The sequence below is a fragment of the Nuphar pumila genome, chromosome 11, assembly GCF_984573655.1.
Source record: "Nuphar pumila chromosome 11, dmNupPumi1.hap1.1, whole genome shotgun sequence".
In the NCBI taxonomy this organism is placed as follows: Eukaryota; Viridiplantae; Streptophyta; class Magnoliopsida; order Nymphaeales; family Nymphaeaceae; genus Nuphar; species Nuphar pumila.
Window position 1 is genome coordinate 114,672,720 of NC_143259.1, and position 21,775 is coordinate 114,694,494.

At 41.9% G+C, this 21,775-nt stretch overlaps 1 protein-coding gene across 1 annotated transcript in view; it reads right to left on the reverse strand.

The window, feature by feature from the left end:
* The window catches only part of LOC149822950 (B3 domain-containing protein Os07g0563300-like), a 77,782-nt gene that overhangs the window by 55,796 nt on the left and 211 nt on the right, over positions 1–21,775 (reverse strand). The window contains exons 2-4 of the mRNA XM_089980450.1: positions 21,476–21,680; positions 19,441–19,522; positions 19,046–19,147 (exon numbers count right to left, since the gene is read on the reverse strand). Of these exons, the coding sequence (XP_089836576.1) occupies positions 19,046–19,147; positions 19,441–19,522; positions 21,476–21,603 (312 nt within the window). The 5' untranslated portion in view covers positions 21,604–21,680. The remainder of the gene's footprint in view (positions 1–19,045; positions 19,148–19,440; positions 19,523–21,475; positions 21,681–21,775) is intronic.

Sequence of the window (21,775 nt, forward strand, 5' to 3'; positions counted from 1 at the left end):
ATTTTGCATACTGGTGTATCTGAAGAAATATTGACTGGTCAAAATTCCCTCTTTGTGAATCTTTTGAAATTGCATAATGTAAATTCTTTGGGTAGACTCATCAAGTAGTTTAATTGGCATGCCTGTTTACGTGTAAGATTACTTAACTGATAATTGTCTATTTTGCATGCTTATTCCTTTGAAACCGCATACTTAAGGTAGATTTTGTGAATAGACTCAAAATACACTGCAATTGCTATTGTAATCGAACCTTAAGGCAGGTACGGTATAAATTTTATGTAAGAACATGGAGTGTATTGAAGTGTGAAATTTACACTTTATTGATTTTGATGTGATAATATCGGCCTCCACAGGCCAATTGCTCAGAAAAGCAAAACATGTCATGTAGGAACCAAAGAAATAATAAAACATTATCGTAATTGTACCTCTAGGAAGGTATGATCGTACTTTTGGACAAGTACGTCCCATGAGGGTTACGATGGTGGGTTGATGAGGTCGTAGCAACCTCGATGAGTGCAATTAGCACATTGCTGAGATCACATAAATGGTGACCTTTTCGCCTTCACAGGCAAGATGCTCGAGTGGGTCTAATGAACCAGAGCATGTAGGATGGGGCGGCGGTTAAGAAACCCCCGTCGTACCCATCCGATCTTCACGGTTCATCAAGGGAGAGGATGGATGGTACAAAGACTCCGATGGACAGGTTATTAACAACCACCCTACGAGCAAAAGACTCGGTTTTCCCCAGTCATCGGAGTTAGGGGAATTGGGATTACCATAAATTATCCTAGGTGGTAATTCCCAGGCACTTCTGCAGAAGTTGGATGCATCCATGGGCCACGAATGCCTTTGGGGATTTACTCTCTTGGTCACTGACCGTCCCCTTAAGGCGGACTCAGTCACCCATCCGGGTTAATGAAAACACCTGACATAATAAACCCCCGGATCGGTCTCGGCTGTTTCTACGTTTCGCGTCTGTGCGTACCCACAGGCCAGTTAATATCAGAACTTAAAGAATATATCCATGAATAGTTGTAGATGGCTAAGACATACACTGCTTCAACTAACATCTCTTTGCACTTATTACTTTTGTTAGAATAGACTATAATTGTTTTAATTGCTTAAATATCATAACTGCTTATCTCATGAATGCCCTGTTTTGTTTTATTCTACTTATCTGTTTCGTGCACCTACTGGTTTGTTATGAAACTGACCCATTTCATGGGCAGGTGAGGAGTAGGACTTCACTGACGGCCGATGGCGTGGTGCAACGTGGATCAAGATTCATTTTTCTTTCTGCTGGCGGCTGGCTTTGGGACTTTTTGGAGTTTTCTTAGATTTATTGAACTTTGGAATAAAATACTCATTTTGTAATAAACTGCAGATTTTAATCTCTTGCCTTATTTCTTAAATTTCTTTAAGATGTTGTACATGTGAATGATGGTTTTTCAGCTAACGTACCCATGATTGTTGACTTGTGTTCCTTTCTAAATGTCTTCCGCTGTTGTTTTAAATATTAAACTTTAAATCTTTGAAGGGTTTTTTTTTTCGATAAGGTTTTCGAAATCACAAGTCGAAATTTTTTGGGCGTTACAACTTGGTATCAGAGCCAGGTCAGAAAGAAGTGAATCTTGACTATTGAGCATCCCATCGCGCTGTAAGTAAATCTTTGATATTTCATAGCATGTTTAGACTAAATGATATTCTTGTTTATTCGTAGTACCGTTGGATATATGGATCCAGTTACTGGTTCTAATGGTATTCGCGGTAGGAGCACGCGTAGTATACGTGGCCGTTCCGTAAGGGGGAGGGGCGGACGTGAGATGTTCGGGGCTGGTTACTGGGCTAACCGCCCTCCTCTACCCATTTTTACGGATGAGCAAGGCTTCGCACTACCGATCACCTACCAGATACCCTTGGCAGCAGCGTGGGCTGAAGTGCATGCTCGAGAAGGTGGTTTCGCGCCTTCACACATTCAGGTGCACCATCAGACACCACAGGAGTCATCGGGAGATTTTGTTCCCCCTGAGTTAGCAGAGGAGTGTGGTTTCTGCGGAGAAACAGGCCACACCATGGATGCTTGCTTCCACAAGGCTGAGCATGACGACAAGATCGCAATTTCGACTGCCGGCGAGCAACCGCCACCTCCGGCAGACCCAGTGGGCGGTGTATCACCCACATATACACCTGCGATGGATTTTTCAGATTATAGTCTTGGCTCACCGGAATATACTCCGGCGACGCCCCTTTACGGGCAGGAGCCCTCCTACGATGAGTCACTTCCCTTCACCCCTAAGCGCAGATTCAGGCGCACAGGCAATAGAAAGAAATATCTTAGGAAGTATTCTAGTCGTCCCTAAGGGGAGGTAGCACGCACCCAGTTTTGTTGGAGTCTGTGAACTCATTTATAACTGTGGAATATAACTTTTGCTTATGTACCAGCACAGCTGGATTCTAAATATTTGACTCTCGGAATAAAGATTTATGTTCTTGCCTTTGTTTCTATACTTATGCCTACTAGTACGTCTTCAGTGTTTTTGATTTTTATCTTGGTTGCTTTTTAAGGATGACGGGAAACTCAAGCCACAGCATGGCCGATGAGTTGCGTGAACAGAGGGGATTCATGATGGATACCCTCAACTCCTTAGCTGAGGCGATTCGTAACTAGGGTCGCCCCCATCAGGATCCAGGTTCCCTTGTTGGGAATGCACCAACCGCCACATATGAAAAATTTCTGAAGCTGGACCCTCCTACTTTCTCGGGCAAGGTTGATCCTGACTTGGCGGAGGGTTGGGTTAAAGAGGTGGAACGGGTGTTCCAAGTGTTGTCTGTTCCTGATGATAAGAAGACAATGTTCGGGTCCTTTCGGTTGAAGGACGACGCTCGCGACTGGTGGGACACTACGCGGGAGGTGCAGTTTCCGGGTGCTGAGGTGATTCCGTGGGAGGCCTTCCGAAGGGTTTTTCTCGGAAACTATTTTCCTCCTCATGCGAGGGAAAAGAAGAAGGTGGAATTTCTGGAGCTGTGCCAGGGCAGCTTAAATTTGAACGATTATATCACCAAATTTCAACGGTTGGAGCGTTATTGTCCTCACCTATTTGAGGATGATCATGAGCGGGCCGGGAAGTTTATACGCGGACTGAAGGAAGGACTCAGGCATAGGGTTCTCACCAGTATGCCCGCGACTTTTTCTGCGGCAGTAGCAGCAGCCACCCTACTAAACGAGGATTGGGAGCGTTCAAAAAGTGTGCAAACCAAGAAGTCAACCGCGTCAGGTGGTGAGCAGAAGAAGACCTTTTCCGGCGGCCCAGGGCAGCGACCACCTTTTCCAGTGAAGACTGAAGCAGGGAAGAAACAGTTTCCTCCAGCAAAACGCCAGCGACAACAGGGCCCTCCACTGCCCAGGCAACCGTCGAGTGATAACTGCCCCAGGTGCAAGAGGCCTCATGTGGGACAATCTTGTCCGCGGGACACTGGCGGATGCCTGTATTGTGGCAAGATGGGTCATTTCATACGCGACTGCCGGAAGAAAGCAGCAGATGACCTCAAGCGAACCGGCAACGTAGCTCAGCCTCCTCGACCACCTCATCAGCAGCAACAACGAGCACAACCAAGCAGCGGCAGAGAGCCGGGTCGAGTTTATGCAGCCACGGTCGATCAATTGACCAAGGGAGATCTCGTTCAAGGTACCATTCTTGTTGCTGATCAAGCAGCTTTTGCACTCTTTGATTGTAGTGCTACACACTCGTTTGTGTCAGAAAAATTCGTAAAACAATTGCATATAACGGTAAAAACGCTTGATAATGCATTAGACGTGTATAACCCCGTTGGGAAGAACACGGTTTGCACCACTTTCATACCTGAATTGGACGTAGTTGTGGCAGAGCGGCACTTGCCTGCTTGTGCTATCCTGCTGGAGATGACTGAATTTGACGTTATCCTAGGCATGGATTGGTTGCACAAGTATCATGCCAAGATCTTTTGCCATGATGGCAAGATCGTTTTATCACCTCCAGGCTCTTCGAGAGTAGAATTCAGAATCCCCAGACCTGTTCGAGCAAGCCGGAGGATCTCGGCGCTTAAGGCGCAGAACTTTTTGCGGAAGGGATGCACTGCCTTTTTGGTTAGTGTTATCCAGTCAGATCCAATGCCTATTCCCATCGGTGAGCTGGATGTTCGCGATTATCCCGACGTTTTTCCTAAAGAGCTGTCGGGACTTCCCCCGTCTCGTGAGGTGGAATTCAATATTGAATTGCTACCAGGTACGACACCAATCTCCAAAGCACCCTACAGAATGGCGCCAGCTGAGCTTGAAGAGCTGAAGAAGCAGTTGCAGGAGTTGTTGGATCAGGGATTCATTCGCCCCAGCGTTTCTCCTTGGAGAGCTCCTGTGCTCTTCGTGAAGAAGAAGGACGGGACCTTGCGGTTGTGTATCGACTATCGAATGCTCAACCAGGCCACAATAAAAAACAAGTACCCATTGCCGCGTATCGAAGACTTGTTCGATCAGTTGCAGAAGGCCAAGGTTTTTTCGAAAATCGATCTTAGGTCTGGATATCATCAGCTCAGAATTAGGAATGAGGATATTCCTAAGACGGCCTTTCGGACGAGATACAGACATTACGAGTTCACAGTCATGCCGTTCGGACTGACCAATGCCCCCGCAACTTTCATGGACTTGATGAATAGGGTGTTCAAGCCATTTTTGGACACCTTCGTGATCGTGTTCATCGACGACATCTTGGTGTACTCAGAAAGTCGAGAGCAACATCGAGAGCACCTAACCGTTGTGTTAGAAACCTTGCGAAAGGAACAGTTGTATGCCAAGTTCTCTAAATGTGAATTCTGGCTCGAGGAAGTCATGTTTCTGGGACACGTTATTTCTAAAGAAGGAGTGTCCGTGGACCCTGCAAAGGTGGAGGCTGTACTTGGTTGGCAACAACCAAAGAACGCGCGTGATATCAGGAGTTTCCTTGGACTAGCGGGTTACTACAGAAGATTCATTCAGGATTTTTCTAAAATTGTGTTACCCCTGACAAAGTTACTGAAGAAAGAGGCTAAATTCTTATGGGACGAGAAGTGCGAGGCGAGTTTTCAATTATTGAAGGAGCGACTTACCAGTGCTCCTATTTTGACCTTACCTTCTGGTAAAGGCGGATTTGTGATTTATACCGATGCCTCTGGGTCAGGCCTAGGGGTTGTGCTGATGCAGAATGGGAAGGTGATCGCTTACGCTTCTCGGCAACTTAAAATTCACGAGAAGAACTACCCAACTCACGATTTAGAGTTAGCAGCAGTGGTGTTCGCACTGAAGATATGGAGACGGGGAGCAGTTCGAAGCATTCACCGATCATAAGAGCCTTAAGTACCTATTTTCGCAAAAGGAATTGAACATGAGACAACGGCGTTGGCTTGAATTCCTCAAGGATTACGACTTCACCCTCTCCTACCACCCAGGAAAGGCGAACGTCGTGGCTGACGCTCTCAGCCGCAAAACACCGGAAGTTTCGATTAATGCCTTATTCGCTAGATGGAGGTTGGTCGAAGACCTAGCCTCATGGGAACCTTTCGCAATCACTCAAGGTTCAATCGGTTTATCCCACCTTGTTGCTCAACCTGAGCTACTCGCGAGGATCATCAATGGACAGAGAACGGATGCACGCTACGAGAAGTTGAAGGCTCAAGCGGTATTGGCAGATACACCTTTTCGTCTGAAGGAGGATGGAAGTATATGGTTGAGGGAGCGCCTTTGGGTTCCTGACGACCCGATTCTTCGAGATGAAATTTTGGCGGAGGCCCACAAGTCTAGATACACCATTCACCCTGGAAGCACGAAGATGTTCAAGGACATGCAACGCAGTTATTGGTGGAACGGTATGAAGCGAGACGTGGCTGAGTATGTCTCAAAGTGTTTAACGTGTCAGCAAATCAAGATCGAGCACCAGAGACCCGGTGGGGTCATGCAGCAGATAGAGATCCCTCTATGGAAGTGGGAAGATGTTACCATGGACTTTATAGTCGGTCTTCCGAGGACGCGGAGAAAGCATGACGCGATTTGGGTGATCGTCGATAGACTCACCAAGTCGGCTCACTTTCTACCTATCCGTCTCAACCAATCGTTAGATAGTCTCGCTGATCTCTATGTTAGAGAGATTGTGAGATTGCACGGTGTTCCAGTCTCGATTATCTCCGATCGTGATCCTAGATTCACTTCAAGGTTTTGGGGACAACTTCAGTTGGCGTTGGGCACAAAGTTAAAGTTTAGTACTGCATTTCACCCTCAGACGGACGGGCAGTCGGAGCGTACGATTCAAACCTTGGAAGACATGCTTCGAGCCTGTATGATGGACTGGAAGGGAGAGTGGGATTCCCACATCAGTTTGGCGGAGTTCGCATATAACAACAGCTATCATGCGAGCATCGGGATGGCCCCATACGAAGCTTTGTATGGGAGGCCATGTCGATCACCTGTTTACTGGGACGAGGTTGGCGAGCGAAAATTGGAGGCACCTATAGTCTTGCAACACTATACTCAACAAGTACAGATGATTCGAGAACGACTCCGTACCGCTCAGAGTCGGCAGAAAAGCTATGCAGATAGACGCCGACGAGAGCTTGTCTTCGATATTGGCGAGATGGTATTTGTTAAGGTATCTCCGACGAAAAGCGTATTTCGGTTCGGGAAAAAGGGAAAGCTAAGTCCTAGATACGTCGGACCGTTCGAAATCCTGGAGCGGATTGGAGAAGCAGCTTATCGCGTGGCGTTACCTCTGCAGTATACTCAGATCCATAATGTTTTTCACGTATCCATGTTGAGGAAGTATGTTCATGATCCATCGCATATCATTCATTATGATGATGTGGACATTAGAAGGGACTGGACATTCGAAGAAAGACCAGTGGAGATCGTCGACCGTCGTGACCAAGTGCTTAGATCAAAAACCTTTTCCTTTGTAAAGGTTCGGTGGCAACATCATGGAATTGACGAATGTACTTGGGAACCTGAGAACGATATTAGGGAAAAATATCCTCACCTGTATTTTGATTCTTCAAGGTAATAGATATTTCGCGGACGAAATTCTTTTAAGAGGGGTAGGATGTAAAATCCCATAAAAAAAAATCTGTTTGGACCCGGGCCGGGTCGGGTCCGGACCCGACCCGGGCCCCCCCCCCTTTTTATTTTAGGGTTTTCAAAAGTAAAAACCCGAGCAGTCGGGCGCCGCAAACCCCCCCCTTCTCCCCCTTCGTTCTGGGCTGGATAAGGAAACCCATCGAGGGTTTCCCCTTTCGGGTGCCCCCTGTGGCTTTAAGAGAAAGGATGGAGGGCGAGGGGGGGATCACGCCTCCCTCTTCTCTTCTCCTCCCTCTCGCAGCCCTCGCCCCCCTTCCACGCCGGTCTCCTCCCTGCTGCGCACGTCGCCGACGCCGGCCACCGCTCCCAAGTACGCCATCCTCCCTCTTCTCTTCTCCTCCCTCTTCTTTTCCTCACCCCCCCCCCCCCCTCGCTGTCACCTCGTCGGGAGGCCGGCAGGCTGCGCACAGCCCCTGCCGTGCCCTCCTGCCTCTCCGGTAATCACCGGAGGGCCGACAGGTGGCCTGCAAAGCCCCTGTCGTCCCATCTTCCCTCTGAGGGTGCGCCGGAGTGCCGGCAGGGGACCAATGGCCCCTGCGACACTCCCTCACCTCTGTGGGTGACAGGGAAACTGACGAGAGGTCGGTTTCCCTCCCTGTCACCCCCACCCCGGTCTCTCTTTCAGCAGGGGTCAGTTCCCCTGCCACCTTTCGACCATCTTTAGGCAGGGGCAATGCCCCTGCCGCTTCTTGTTTTTCCGGCAGGCGGGGGCTCGCCCCGCTGCCTCTTGTGTTCTGGCGCGCAGGGGTAGTGCCTCTGCCGCCTTCCTGTTTAGGCTGGCAGGGGCAATGCCCCTGTCGCCCTTTATTTTGTTGGGCTGGCAGGGGATCACCCCCCTGCCGCCCTCTGGCTTCTGGGAGGGCAGGGAATACCCCCCTGCCGCTCTTGACCCTCGGCACGCAGGGGGGGGGGGGCGGACACCCCCCTGCTGCTCCGCGATTTTTGACTGGCAGGGGTCGAGGCCCCTGCCATTTGTAGGTGTTTCTGGCAGGGGCCGAGGCCCCTGCCGTCTCTTGATTCGTCAGGCAGGGGCTGGGGCCCCTGCCATTCCTCATTTTCGACAGGCAGGGGCTGGGGCCCTTGCCATTTCTTCATTTTTGTCAGGCAAGGGCCAGGGCCCTTGCCATTCTGTTTGTACCAGGCAGGGGCCGAGGCCCTGCCTTTCCCTAATCTTGGGGTAGGGGCCGAGACCCCTGCCATGCGTGACCTGTTTGGCTGGGGCAAGGGCCCTGCCCTTCGCGTTTTGTCATGCAGGGGCCAAGGCCCTTGCCATTCGCTATTATTGTCAGTCAGGGGCCGAGGCCCCTGCCATTCCCTATTTCGTCAGGCAAGGGCGGAGGGCCCTGCCTTTTATTGTTCTGTCTGAAAGGGGCCGGTATCCCCGGTCACTTAATCCTACCCTTGCTCCCGTCGCACCATTTAATTAAATTATCATTATTGAATACTCGCACTGTTGCAGACCTCGCATCGAACCCCCGCTCTGGCTCCGCGGCCCGAGCCTCGTATCGTCTACACGCGTAGACGTACGCAGCTGCACGACATCCCGAGGTAGGGGAAAGTCGCACGAATAGTATGCATGAACAAAATAAAATAAGACTTCTGAGATAGAATAGTTATTTTGCATACTGGTGTATCTGAAGAAATATTGACTGGTCAAAATTCCCTCTTTGTGAATCTTTTGAAATTGCATAATGTAAATTCTTTGGGTAGACTCATCAAGTAGTTTAATTGGCATGCCTGTTTACGTGTAAGATTACTTAACTGATAATTGTCTATTTTGCATGCTTATTCCTTTGAAACCGCATACTTAAGGTAGATTTTGTGAATAGACTCAGAATGCACTGCAATTGCTATTGTAATCGAACCTTAAGGCAGGTACGGTATGAATTTTATGTAAGAACATGGAGTGTATTGAAGTGTGAAATTTACACTTTATTGATTTTGATGTGATAATATCGGCCTCCACAGGCCAATTGCTCAGAAAAACAAAACATGTCATGTAGGAACCAAAGAAATAATAAAACATTATCGTAATTGTACCTCTAAGAAGGTATGATCGTACTTTTGGACAAGTACGTCCCATGAGGGTTACGATGGTGGGTTGATGAGGTCGTAGCAACCTCGATGAGTGCAATTAGCACATTGCTGAGATCACATAAATGGTGACCTTTTCGCCTTCACAGGCAAGATGCTCGAGTGGGTCTAATGAACCAGAGCATGTAGGATGGGGCGGCGGTTAAGAAACCCCCGTCGTACCCATCCGATCTTCACGGTTCATCAAGGGAGAGGATGGATGGTACAAAGACTCCGATGGACAGGTTATTAACAACCACCCTACGAGCAAAAGACTCGGTTTTCCCCAGTCATCGGAGTTAGGGGAATTGGGATTACCATAAATTATCCTAGGTGGTAATTCCCAGGCACTTCTGCAGAAGTTGGATGCATCCATGGGCCACGAATGCCTTTGGGGATTTACTCTCTTGGTCACTGACCGTCCCCTTAAGGCGGACTCAGTCACCCATCCGGGTTAATGAAAACACCTGACATAATAAACCCCCGGATCGGTCTCGGCTGTTTCTACGTTTCGCGTCTGTGCGTACCCACAGGCCAGTTAATATCAGAACTTAAAGAATATATCCATGAATAGTTATAGATGGCTAAGACATACACTGCTTCAACTAACATCTCTTTGCACTTATTACTTTTGTTAGAATAGACTATAATTGTTTTAATTGCTTAAATATCATAACTGCTTATCTCATGAATGCCCTGTTTTGTTTTATTCTACTTATCTGTTTCGTGCACCTACTGGTTTGTTATGAAACTGACCCATTTCATGGGCAGGTGAGGAGTAGGACTTCACTGACGGCCGATGGCGTGGTGCAACGTGGATCAAGATTCATTTTTCTTTCTGCTGGCGGCTGGCTTTGGGACTTTTTGGAGTTTTCTTAGATTTATTGAACTTTGGAATAAAATACTCATTTTGTAATAAACTGCAGATTTTAATCTCTTGCCTTATTTCTTAAATTTCTTTAAGATGTTGTACATGTGAATGATGGTTTTTCAGCTAACGTACCCATGATTGTTGACTTGTGTTCCTTTCTAAATGTCTTCCGCTGTTGTTTTAAATATTAAACTTTAAATCTTTGAAGGGTTTTTTTTTTCGATAAGGTTTTCGAAATCACAAGTCGAAATTTTTGGGGCGTTACAGAAAAGGGTGGACACTTATGAAGTAATAAATGCAAAAATGAAGATAGATGATGGCACACCATTGAATGATCTTACTCCTTACTGCCAAATAATTGGGGTCCTCGCATACTTGATCATTACCAAACAGAATATCTCACATGCAATCCATACTACCAGCAATTTCATCATTCCTTTACTGTAACGCCCCAAAATTTCAACCCAAATTTTGAGGATTTTTTTATATATATATAACAGTGGAAACAAATAATACTATAAGGTTAAATATTCTGGACATTACAGTGGAGAGCAAGCCAACGCATTTATTTCATTTCATTATCAATGAATAATAACATCAGAGTTTTAATGACATGTTCTAAAAATGAACTCAAACTATCCAGGAACAGTAAATCCAAAATCTCGATCGAAGCCTCATCCCGCAGCCACTCATAAACTCTACTCATCACCTGAAAAAACGGTAAATTTATAGGAATTAGACTACAACTGTCTAAATAGGAAATACTGTAAATTTTTTCACAGGTATATCATGTGTCAAGTATGTGATGTGGGTGTCGTGTATGATTTTCAGCATATATAGAAACAAGTAAAGGAAGCTACACAACAACAGTAACATGTATAAAACTTAACTGACCATTTCAACATCAGCAGGATCTAAATCTCACCGCTACAATTTCTAAAGCATGTTAAAAGTAAAGAGATACATTATGAAAGAACTGTTTAACTGTGAAACTGCAAATCTAGTAATTCTACTCAGTGTGATACCTAAAATGTTCTAATTAATGTTTATCTTATCTTATCCCAATCGTTTTATACTAATTTCACAACCCACTCAGGGTGATCCGGTACCTTTAAACCAGTCAAGCACATAAGCCCCGGTGCCTTTAAACCAATCAGGCAAAAATATTTATATATTACAATTTCCATATGAATTACCATTATAATTTTGAGGTTCATGCATTATTTTGAAATAAATGCAAATATGAAAATTTATAGCATTTAAAGAATTTTCTATACAACAGTTATAAGTGCTAAGCATGCAGAAACATTAAAGCAGAAGCAAGTAACAAACCTTTAACCGGCATTAGGAAGTAAATATCATACACTCACTATCATGTAATGATTGAGGGAACAATTAGAATATGCATGATCTAATGCATAGCAGGAAAATACATAACTTATGTGTAATGCATGAATCCTCTTATTATCTTTCATTTAAGTTCTCTTTTACATATGCATGCCCTATTAAATGCACACAACTTTAAGTTCCTCTTTTTAATTACCATTGCCCGCGGATACACCAAACGAGTACAGTCCCCGAGGTCAAGTTAGGTTCTCAGGGTAGCTTAGCACACAAATTATAATTTATTTACTGGGTTCCAATCTTAGCCCTTGACCGATATCAGGAAACAACATTATCCATCGGAACATTAGACCTTCACATCTAATGTCGGTGAAACCAGGGACACCCCACGCCTACAAGTGCAACTTCCTTTGTATACCAAAACAACAGCTATGTCGAACACACCACCCCCAGGTCAAGTGGCGGATTCTCCCTAAAACCATGGCCAGGAGAAAAAACCTCAATATCGGATTCAGGGGACAAAATAAAGCCCACAGAGTTTTTGTATCCTCACAGTCTCCCCAAGATCGGATCTCTAAGATCCCCATTCTCCAAATGGGAGATCCCAAAACATATATTACATTGTTCTTAATTATTATCCTTTGTTGCTAAAAATCAATTCTTTAAGTTTTGCAACACCATATGCAAAAGTAAAGGTAAAAGCTCGTATCCACTCCAGCGAGAACCCTTACGGGACTCTAGTCCGTGAGGACAACAAGAACAATGTAGTAGTGTGTAGTACCAACCCGCGTGGTTTAGGTGATGCAATTAAACATATATGAAAAGCAACCCAGCTCTCCAGGCCGGTGATGGTCCATTTAGGCCATCGATGCATCCCACGCCAAAACCAAAGCAATAACAAAGAATCACATATTCCATATGCACATACACACATGCAATGCCTTATCAATATGCAAATAGATTATTCATAAGCATGTGCTTTCTAAAGGTATATGTATCTTAATAGGCATTTGAACATTATTAATTTCAAAACATATTGGTCGTTGAATATTTCAGAAAATCATTCAGGACATAACTCATTTTATAAAATTTCAGGGATTTTCAAAGACAAACAACAAGAACTCATATGAGCAACATCTATCTTGAATGATTAATTGTCTGTAGCGAGAGCAAAACAGAATTTGAACCTACTAGGTATAGACGTTTCAAGTTATAGAAATCGACAACCACAGAATTCATTTTCAATACATTTATGACAGAACCCCTAGCATTACCTATAAACTTCAAAATATAAACAGAAATTAATCTATGTTAGGTAGTTAACGGGGAAAATCATTGAAGTTTTGGGCTTCCGTCAAGGTCTAATAAGATTGTCCTTTGATTGAATCAATAACATATCCTTCAACACTCCAGTTGTTTTAAAGTATATTCCATGGATATATATATATCAAATATTCCATGTATCATGTTACACAAAAAGGGATTTAATGTTCACATTGATAGTCTATGCTTGCACATGAAACCAATTGCTAACTAAATATAATACATGTTAAAACAATGAAAGTCCAATACAACACAATACAAGGAAATCAGTAACCAGAAACTTCGATGTCCAACCTAAATATTTGACCTATTAAATTTTAAACAATAGACCTCACAAATTGTGAAAAAGGTTTAGAATGGTTGACAAATCTTTTTAACAAGATTTGGCGGACAAATAAGATGCCTAATGACTGGAGAAAGAGTACTTTGGTGCCTCTATACAAGAATAAGGGTGATATACAAGATTGCACAAACTATCGTAGTATAAAACTCATGAGTCATACTATGAAACTTTGGGAGAGGGTGATTGAGTCTAGGTTGAGGAAGGTTGTCATGATATCGGAGAATCAATTTGGTTTTATGCCTGGAAGATCAACTATGGAAGCTATACATCTTCTTAGACAACTTATTGAGAGAAATAGAGAGAAGAACAAAGATTTGCATATGGTTTTTATTGATTTGGAGAAGGCATACGATAGAGTACCTAGGGACGTTCTCTGGTGGACAATGATGAAGAAAGGTGTTTCTCTCAAGTACATTAGTATAATTAAAGATATGTATGAAGGAGTAGTAACCAAGAGAGGGCAAATGTGGAGAGGTTGTTAGAGATTAAAAAATATTCATGGGAGCAAAATGAAGTTTCTATTGTGTCTGATGGATGAACAGATATTCAAAGGCGTCCATTAATCAATTTCATTGTTTGTTCGCTTACTGACCCAATATTCTTGAAAGCAGTTGATGCATCTGCGGAATATAAAAATGCAGAGTATTTGAAGGGATTGTTTATAGAAGTGATAAAAGAAGTGGGTGATCAGAAAGTGACAAAAATCATTACAGACAACGCTCCAGTTTGTAAAAGTGCAGGGTTGAATTTGAAGAGTGAGTACCCTCATATTTTTTGGACTCCCTGTGTAGCACACAGCTTAAATCTAGCCCTAAAGAGCATCTGCAACCCCAAAGAAGAAGAAAATTCACAAGCATATGTTTTATGTTCATGGATTGAAGATTTAGAAAGAAATGTCAAAAGCATTAGGAATTTTGTTGTTAACCACCATCGTGCTAATGCTATATTTAATAGGCATTCTGATTTGAAATTGTTGAAGGTCGCTGAAACACGTTTTGCGTCCATCATTGTGATGATGAAGAGGATTAAAAGAGTGAAGAATGCTTTGATTAACATGGTGACTGATGAAAATTGGACATTCTATCGTGCTGATGATGATATCAAGGCTCAAGAAATTAAGAAATTCATTCTTGATGATGAGTTTTGGGACAGATTGGTATACTTCCTTCAATTTACGCAACTTATTTGGGAAATGTTAAGAGAAGTTGATAAGGATGAGCCAATGCTTCACAGAGTTTATGAAATATGGGATAATATGATTGAAAAAATACAAGCTATAGTTTTCATGCATGAAGAAAAAAATCCAGCATTGGATGATTCAGATTTTTTTAATCATATTCATTCAATTTTAGTCAGAAGATAAGATAAGAGCAACACTCCTTTGCATTGCATGGCATATTCTCTTAATCCAAAATATTATGCAAATAAGTGGCGGGCTGGTGGTATTGGTCGTGTCCCTCCAAATTTAGACCCAGAGCTATCAAGACATAGAAATATGTGTATGACAAGACTTTTTCCAGAAGCATATCTTCTACATCAAGTCACACAAGAGTTTGGAAAATTTTTATCTTCGATATTATATGCACCGGCATTATTCGCGAGAGAAGAAGATAATATAGATCCTATCACATGGTGGTCAACATTTGGATCAAAAACACCTCTTCTGCAACGTCTTGCATTAAGATTGCTATCGCAGCCTGCTAGTTCATCTTGTTGTGAAAGAAATTAGAGCACATATTCTCAAATCTACAACACGAAGAGAAACAAACTCACCAACAAGCGTGCAGAGGATTTAGTATATGTTCATTCAAATCTTCGATTACTTTCGTGAAGCAATAATGAATACAGGTACTAATTTGCTCTCTTAGTTATTTGATTATTTCTTAGTTTTCATTTAAATATACTTGTATTGTATTTATCATTTTCAAATTGGGTTTATAACGCAGACAAGAAACATCCAAATTTTGGGATGTAAACCTAGAAGAGTGTAACTTCGAGGGAGAACATGAATTCAACGTAACAAACATGGATTTAGCTGAGCCTAGTATTCCTTCTAATGATGCATTTGATGATGAAGAAAATTATTAACATCCATTACTTCATCAGGATATACTTTGGTATGTAATTTAGTTCTTTTATACTATACTTATTTGATTGATATTTAGGTCGATTTATGTAATTGCTTTACATATTTGATTGATATTTTGATATTTAGGTTGATATATTGTATGCATGATGAATCATATTATGAGTTTATGACAATGTTTACTGTTAAATGTTAAACTGTTAAAACTTCAAAATTATATATATATATATATATATAATTTTTTTTTACATTTTTGCCCCTGCCGCACCCCCGCACCCGAGTTTTTTGGAAGTGCCGCATCCCCGCACCCGCACCCAAGTGACATAGCCTTTATGTCTTCCGCTGTGTAAAAATGTCTTCAAATTTTAACTCTTTTATGAGTTCTTTCTTTAAAAATCATGTTTTTTATGTAATAAATATGTGTATTCACTTTAAATAATGCATGTTCTCATGAATGATTAAAGTGATAAAAAAGTTTAGCATATGATTTGTTCACGTTAAATGATGTTAAATTAACTTTATATACTATATGTGTGTTTGACCATCCTCTCTCCATAATATATAATTAAAAATCTTTTTCAAAATCTTTTATGATACATATATATATAGAGAGAGAGAGATATATGTGTATAGTTGGGCTATTTTGTGAGTTTTTTTTTTCAAGGTCTGAAGCTTTGATGATATTGGAAATCTTAGAGACCGGCTTAGAGCATATGGTTGAAGATCAAGAGCACCCTTCAAGGAAACAACGAATGGAAATACTTGTTGAAATCAAATGTAATGGGTTCTTAGCTTGTATTTGCAAACTTACAGTGAGACATTGCAAGTTTGAGGAGGGGTATTAAGATTAATGTAATATATATATATATATATATATATATATATATATATATATATATATATATATATATATATATTGTAATAATATGTATTATATATATTGTAAATATATATAATATATATGGGAGTCAAGTCAAAGCTAGTTTGACTTGCTCCCAACGGCTAGAACTCTAGTTGTTGCTTGCTCTCTCTCATTATTTAATGAGAGAGGATCTCCCCTCTCTATTCTACTTCTTCTCTTCTTCTTTCCTTTACTTTTTTCTATAAAAGGGTATGGGTGTGTGCCTTCTAAAGTGAGAGAGTGATGGGTAGTATTAGGTATTTTATGTGTGTTTTGAAAATTATGTAGTGAAGAACTTATGTAATTTTTCTTTTTTATCTCTAGTGTCCATTGTGACTAGAGTTATTCAATATAATTTTTCTTTGTCCATTATAAATAGAATTGTTCATTCACTTTTCTATGTAATCTTTTAACTCTCATGTTTTTATCAAAATGTTTTATGTTCTTGGAGACCATTATGGAGTGTGTTGGGATCCATGTCATTTCATGACAATTCCTAGAGGGCACTTTAGGGTTTTTCTTTTTAATGTATTTTATTCTTTTCCTCAAGGGCATTATAGTCCTTATAATGCCCTTGGAATGGAGTTGTTGGGAGTGCTCTCAACAGCTATATTTCTAGTTGTTGGGAGCATTTCTCAATGGCTCTTCTTTGCTTCCTTTTGTGTATAAATAGGGGGTGTAACCCCTCTTGTATGTTACATTTGTGCACAAGCACTATACAACAACAACAACAACAACAACAACAACAACAAACAACAACTACGCCTTCATCCCAAAACAATTGGGGTCGGCGATATGAACCAAAAAAGAAAATCATTCTAGGTCTTCCACATGAATCCTTCTCCTCCAATCATTTCTATCCAATGCCATGTCCTCGATGAGGTTCAAAGCATTCATATCCTTTCCTATCACCTCCATCCATGTCTTCCTAGGCCTACCCCGACCTCTTTTAACTAATATATTTTCTCATTTCTCCATCCTTCTAACTGGAGCATCATTAGGCCTTCGCCGAATATGCCCAAACCACCGTAAACGATTCTCTCTCATCTTATTTTCAATGGGTGCAACGCCTACCTTCTTACGTATCTCCTCGTTCCAAATCTTATCTTTTATTGTATTTCCACACATTCATCTCAGCATACGCATTTCAGCTACACTCATTTTTTGAATATGATGTCTCTTGGCAGCCCAACATTCCGTACCATATAGTAAAGCGGGCCTAATAGTCGTCCTATAAAACTTTTCCTTCAACCGCAATGGCATTCTACGATCGCACAACACTCCAGTTGCACTTTTCCATTTCATCCACCCAACCTTTATCCTATGATTTACATCTCCATCAATTTCTCCATACTTTTGAATGATAGATCCCAAATATTTGAAACAATCATCCACCGGTATTTCTTGCTCACCAAGCTTCACTACACTCCCATCACTACTTTGTTGCTTACTAAACCGACATTCCATGTATTCTGTCTTACTCTTACTCAACTTAAAACCTCTTGCTTCCAATGTCTGTCTCCATAATTCTAACTTAGCATTAGCCCCAGCTCTAGACTCATCAATCAAAACAATATCATCAGCAAACAACATACACCACGGCACATTTTCTTGAATTGATCTCGTAAGCTCATCCATCACTATAGCAAATAGGAAAGGGCTTAAAGCAGATCCTTGATGTAACCCAACCGTTATAGGAAAATTGGTTGTCACCCCTCCACAAGTGCGGACATTGGTTACTACTCCTTCATACATATCCTTAATTATACTAATGTACTTGAGAGAAACACCTTTCTTCATCATTGTCCACCAGAGAACGTCCCTAGGTACTCTATCGTATGCCTTCTCCAAATCAATAAAAACCATATGCAAATCTTTGTTCCTCTCTCTATTTCTCTCAATAAGTTGTCTAAGAAGATGTATAACTTCCATAGTTGATCTTCCAAGCATTATCTTAATAATATTTTTATATTTTTTACTTGTGTTTTAGCCCCTAAGTGGCTTGTGTGGTTGTGCTCTTGTATTGACCCACAAGTGGCATTGATTGTGTACGTTCTTGTATGCCCATAAGAGGCACCCACTTGAAATATTTTTATATATTCATTACAGGTTTTAGTTGAGACTCAGTCATATTATTCTTTTGTGTATGATGAAAAAAAAGGCAATCATAGTCAAAGACAGAACACAACATCCATTCACTAAGAATAAACAAAAGAAATGAACAAAATAATTGGTTTATCCAAGTATGTACATAGAGATAATACATATGTACATATATATTTTGTATATGTCAGACCAAGTTAGTAAAATCAACATGGCCCAGGTCCCTTTGCATTTTGATGAATTACAGCAACTCCAAGTGTCTTCCTTCATGTACGTGATCAAGGAACCACAACCATTGATCAGCCATCCTCTGTTGCTGAGCATCTCCATTTCCATGCTGATGCCGTCAGCATCACAAAAGCAGTTCTGCATTTTTCAGGGATTTCCAAAGCAGCACCAACAGATCAGGATACTCTTCACCTGCTAAATTTTTGTGCATATCTGGGATACACATTGTAGGGTAATCCAGCCTAATTGCACGTGCAATGAAAACTCACAGAACTTGTAGCTCTTTGGGCTTACACAACCAGTTTTTAGTGCTGTTCAATCCCTTATGCAAAAGCCAAAAGTTGCTATCTATAGAACCGCTTGAAACTATGCATAAAATTAAAAGGAAAAGAAAATGCTGAACGAAGCACAGATATTTGGGAGCTCGAGCCATTATAAACATCAGAGCATGGACCAGTAAGAGTGCAAGTTCATAACTGATGATGCAAACGATTAACATATAGCCATCAGCGCTTTACATCATGAATCAGCAGTCGCCATATGCCCAAAAATCCAAGTATGTGGCAGTAGAATATTTAAACTAAAAAGAATGCAGTGTACTAAGGTACAGGACATGTCACGGCAATAATTAAAAGGCTTACCGGACCAAGTATACTTGTCTTAGCACAAGCAATGCACTCTACTCCACCAGCATCCAGAAGCAAGAACGTATGGACTGAAGCAATGCACCCACAGTGTAAACGCTGGACAAAGAAATTTCTCATTAGGGAAAGAAAAAAATTCAAGTAGTTTCAAAAAATATCCAGGGTCCTGGTTTATGATCTTTAATAGAAGCAGAACCTATGTAACTACACTTTACAACAGAAAAAACAAGGTGATGTTTGTGTTCTCGAGTCAGTGTTATGGCAATTCAGCAAGAAAGTCTAATCAGATTTCACTTTGAGATACTGCTTTTGTAACAAGGCAAGTGGTTCACAACATCTTCCACATTCTAACAGAATGCCAGTAGAACTGGTGCTAGATCTCAGTTTCTAACCTTGCCACATGTCTCACAGTTCCTCCATCCAGCAGCATCAGAATGAAAATCTTCACAAAATCTTACTTCATCATATGCAGATCTATGGGATCAACAAAATGAAAAATATCAATAGCTTAAAACAAGAGAATGTATTGAGATGCACCAGAGTAAATAAGAGTATTCATTCACATATCAATACTGTCAAGAATCTTCCAGCATGAAAAGCACACCCCTTATTTTCCACCCATCCCAGTGGTATTGAAAGCCAGGAACTGACAACTGACATTTGTTTTCTGAAAAATATTAAGTTTTTACAAACAGATATTTAAGAAAAAGACAAGACCAAAAGAGAACATTTTGCAATAGATGTCAATACTTTCCAGCAAATAAAAGAAAATTACTGTAGGAAGCAACTAAAGAGACTCAAAGTGGATCAAATTTTCAAGAGCCATGAAAAACGAATATGACCAAATAACCGGGTAGAATTTTTTATCAACAGAAAAAGAACCAAGCAAAGAGGAACGGAAACAGAAGATACACATACAACATGAAACCTCTAAAATGAGAGGTAACTTGCCGGTATCCTCCACAAACCAAACCCACTAATGCAAAGGATAAAAGGAAAAGGAAGCACGTCCCTGTATTACACACGAAATTCACCAAACAAAACATTTTTCACAGGAGTTCCTCGGGATCAATACTAGCAAATAATGCAAGAAGTGATCCTAAGGCATAGCCCACTCTAGAGCCATATCACTAGACCAGGACAATGAAGACCGGACTCCCAGCATGCAAAATTAATAATGATAACCAACCCAACGCCCCATCCCAACCCGGGGGTAAAAAAACCCTAGTTCACTCTTTGTAAGCCCCATGTAAAATAAAAACGCTCTTCAGCTCACAAGTATTTGCAAATAAGATTCAGCTTCATTCTTTACAAAGTTGGCCTAAAAAGGGGAAAAGAAAGATCGCATTTTGGCGCACCAATGCTTCAGTGACATGAAAGATCAACTTTGTACCATAAGAAAAATGAAAACACCCACTGTAAGACATACAGCCTTGTGCCCCGGTACCGTCCAGAACAGCACAAACGCACATGAGAGAGAGAGAGAGAGATGGAATACGCTACAAATTCTCCAAAAAAAGGAAGATTCAGAGAGGCTCTGCTATAATTCCACCCAAAAACGAAAAAAGAGAAATTATTTATGGCATTCCTAGCACTTGTGGAAGGAATTGATGCGACGAAACCACTAGAGAAAGAGAAGACCTCGTCTTCAGGTAGCCTTCCGAAAAAGATGATCCTCTTCTACAGAGAAACCTCAAAATCTGACATAATCGACGAAAATCCGGATATGTACACGTATATTCGTGAGAAAAATGTCGCGAAGAGTCAAATCCTAGATCATGTCTTAACCTTTCGAAATTCCTAATTATTTCCAGAGAGAAAAACTGAACGAAAACCATGCGAATCCACAAATAGCAAAACTTCTCACACTCCGACAATTTATGCGAAAAATAACGTGAAGAACAATAAAGTTAACATTTCCCGGAGAATCATAATCCTTACCGCGCGGCCCAGATAACTTTTACAAAGCACAAAAAACTCCAGATTGCCACTCCTCAACCTAATCTTGCGAAGGAAGAACGTCAGGAACTATTTCAACAACGATAATGAACTCGGCTTCACGCAATCCCCCGATAAACCTAACCCTTCCTTCCGCAGAACTCAAAGATCATCAAATCCAACCCCGAACAAAAACGCAAAAGGCAGAGCAACGAAGCGAGGAGGAGAAACAAACAACAAATCCAGTAATCCACCTATCGGTACTAAATCCTCTGCTATACTCCAAGGATCGAGCGATCCGCGGCGCGACCGACACGAAGAAGTGGGAAAACACTTCGAAAACAGTAAATCGAGATAGAAATTGAAATCTGGCGAGCTAAAACCGCACGGATCGAGAGAACGCCGGAGAAAAACCGCGAAAACGCCGATTTCCTCCGCCGATCTCCGGCCAGAAGAAACAAAACCGAAGCAGAAAACGGAAGAACGTACCCGCAGTGGTCGCAGAGCTCGGCGACCTCGCCTGACCTCAGCCTCCACCCTTTCCGCCACCGCTCGGACATCGAAGCGCCGCACTTCGGGTTGAAGCAGATCTTCGAAGAAGAGGCGAGGGCCGCCATCCCTCCGACGCGCAACAAGAAGAAGAACGAACTCAGAGCACTCGTAGCGCGACAGGAAACAAGCAACGAGGCCAAAACTAGAAAACAAAAAGGGAAAAAAACGAGAAAACTTCCCTGTCAATCTTCCCAGCGAGAAAAAAGAGGGAAAAAGGGAAGAAAGGGAGAGTGAGAG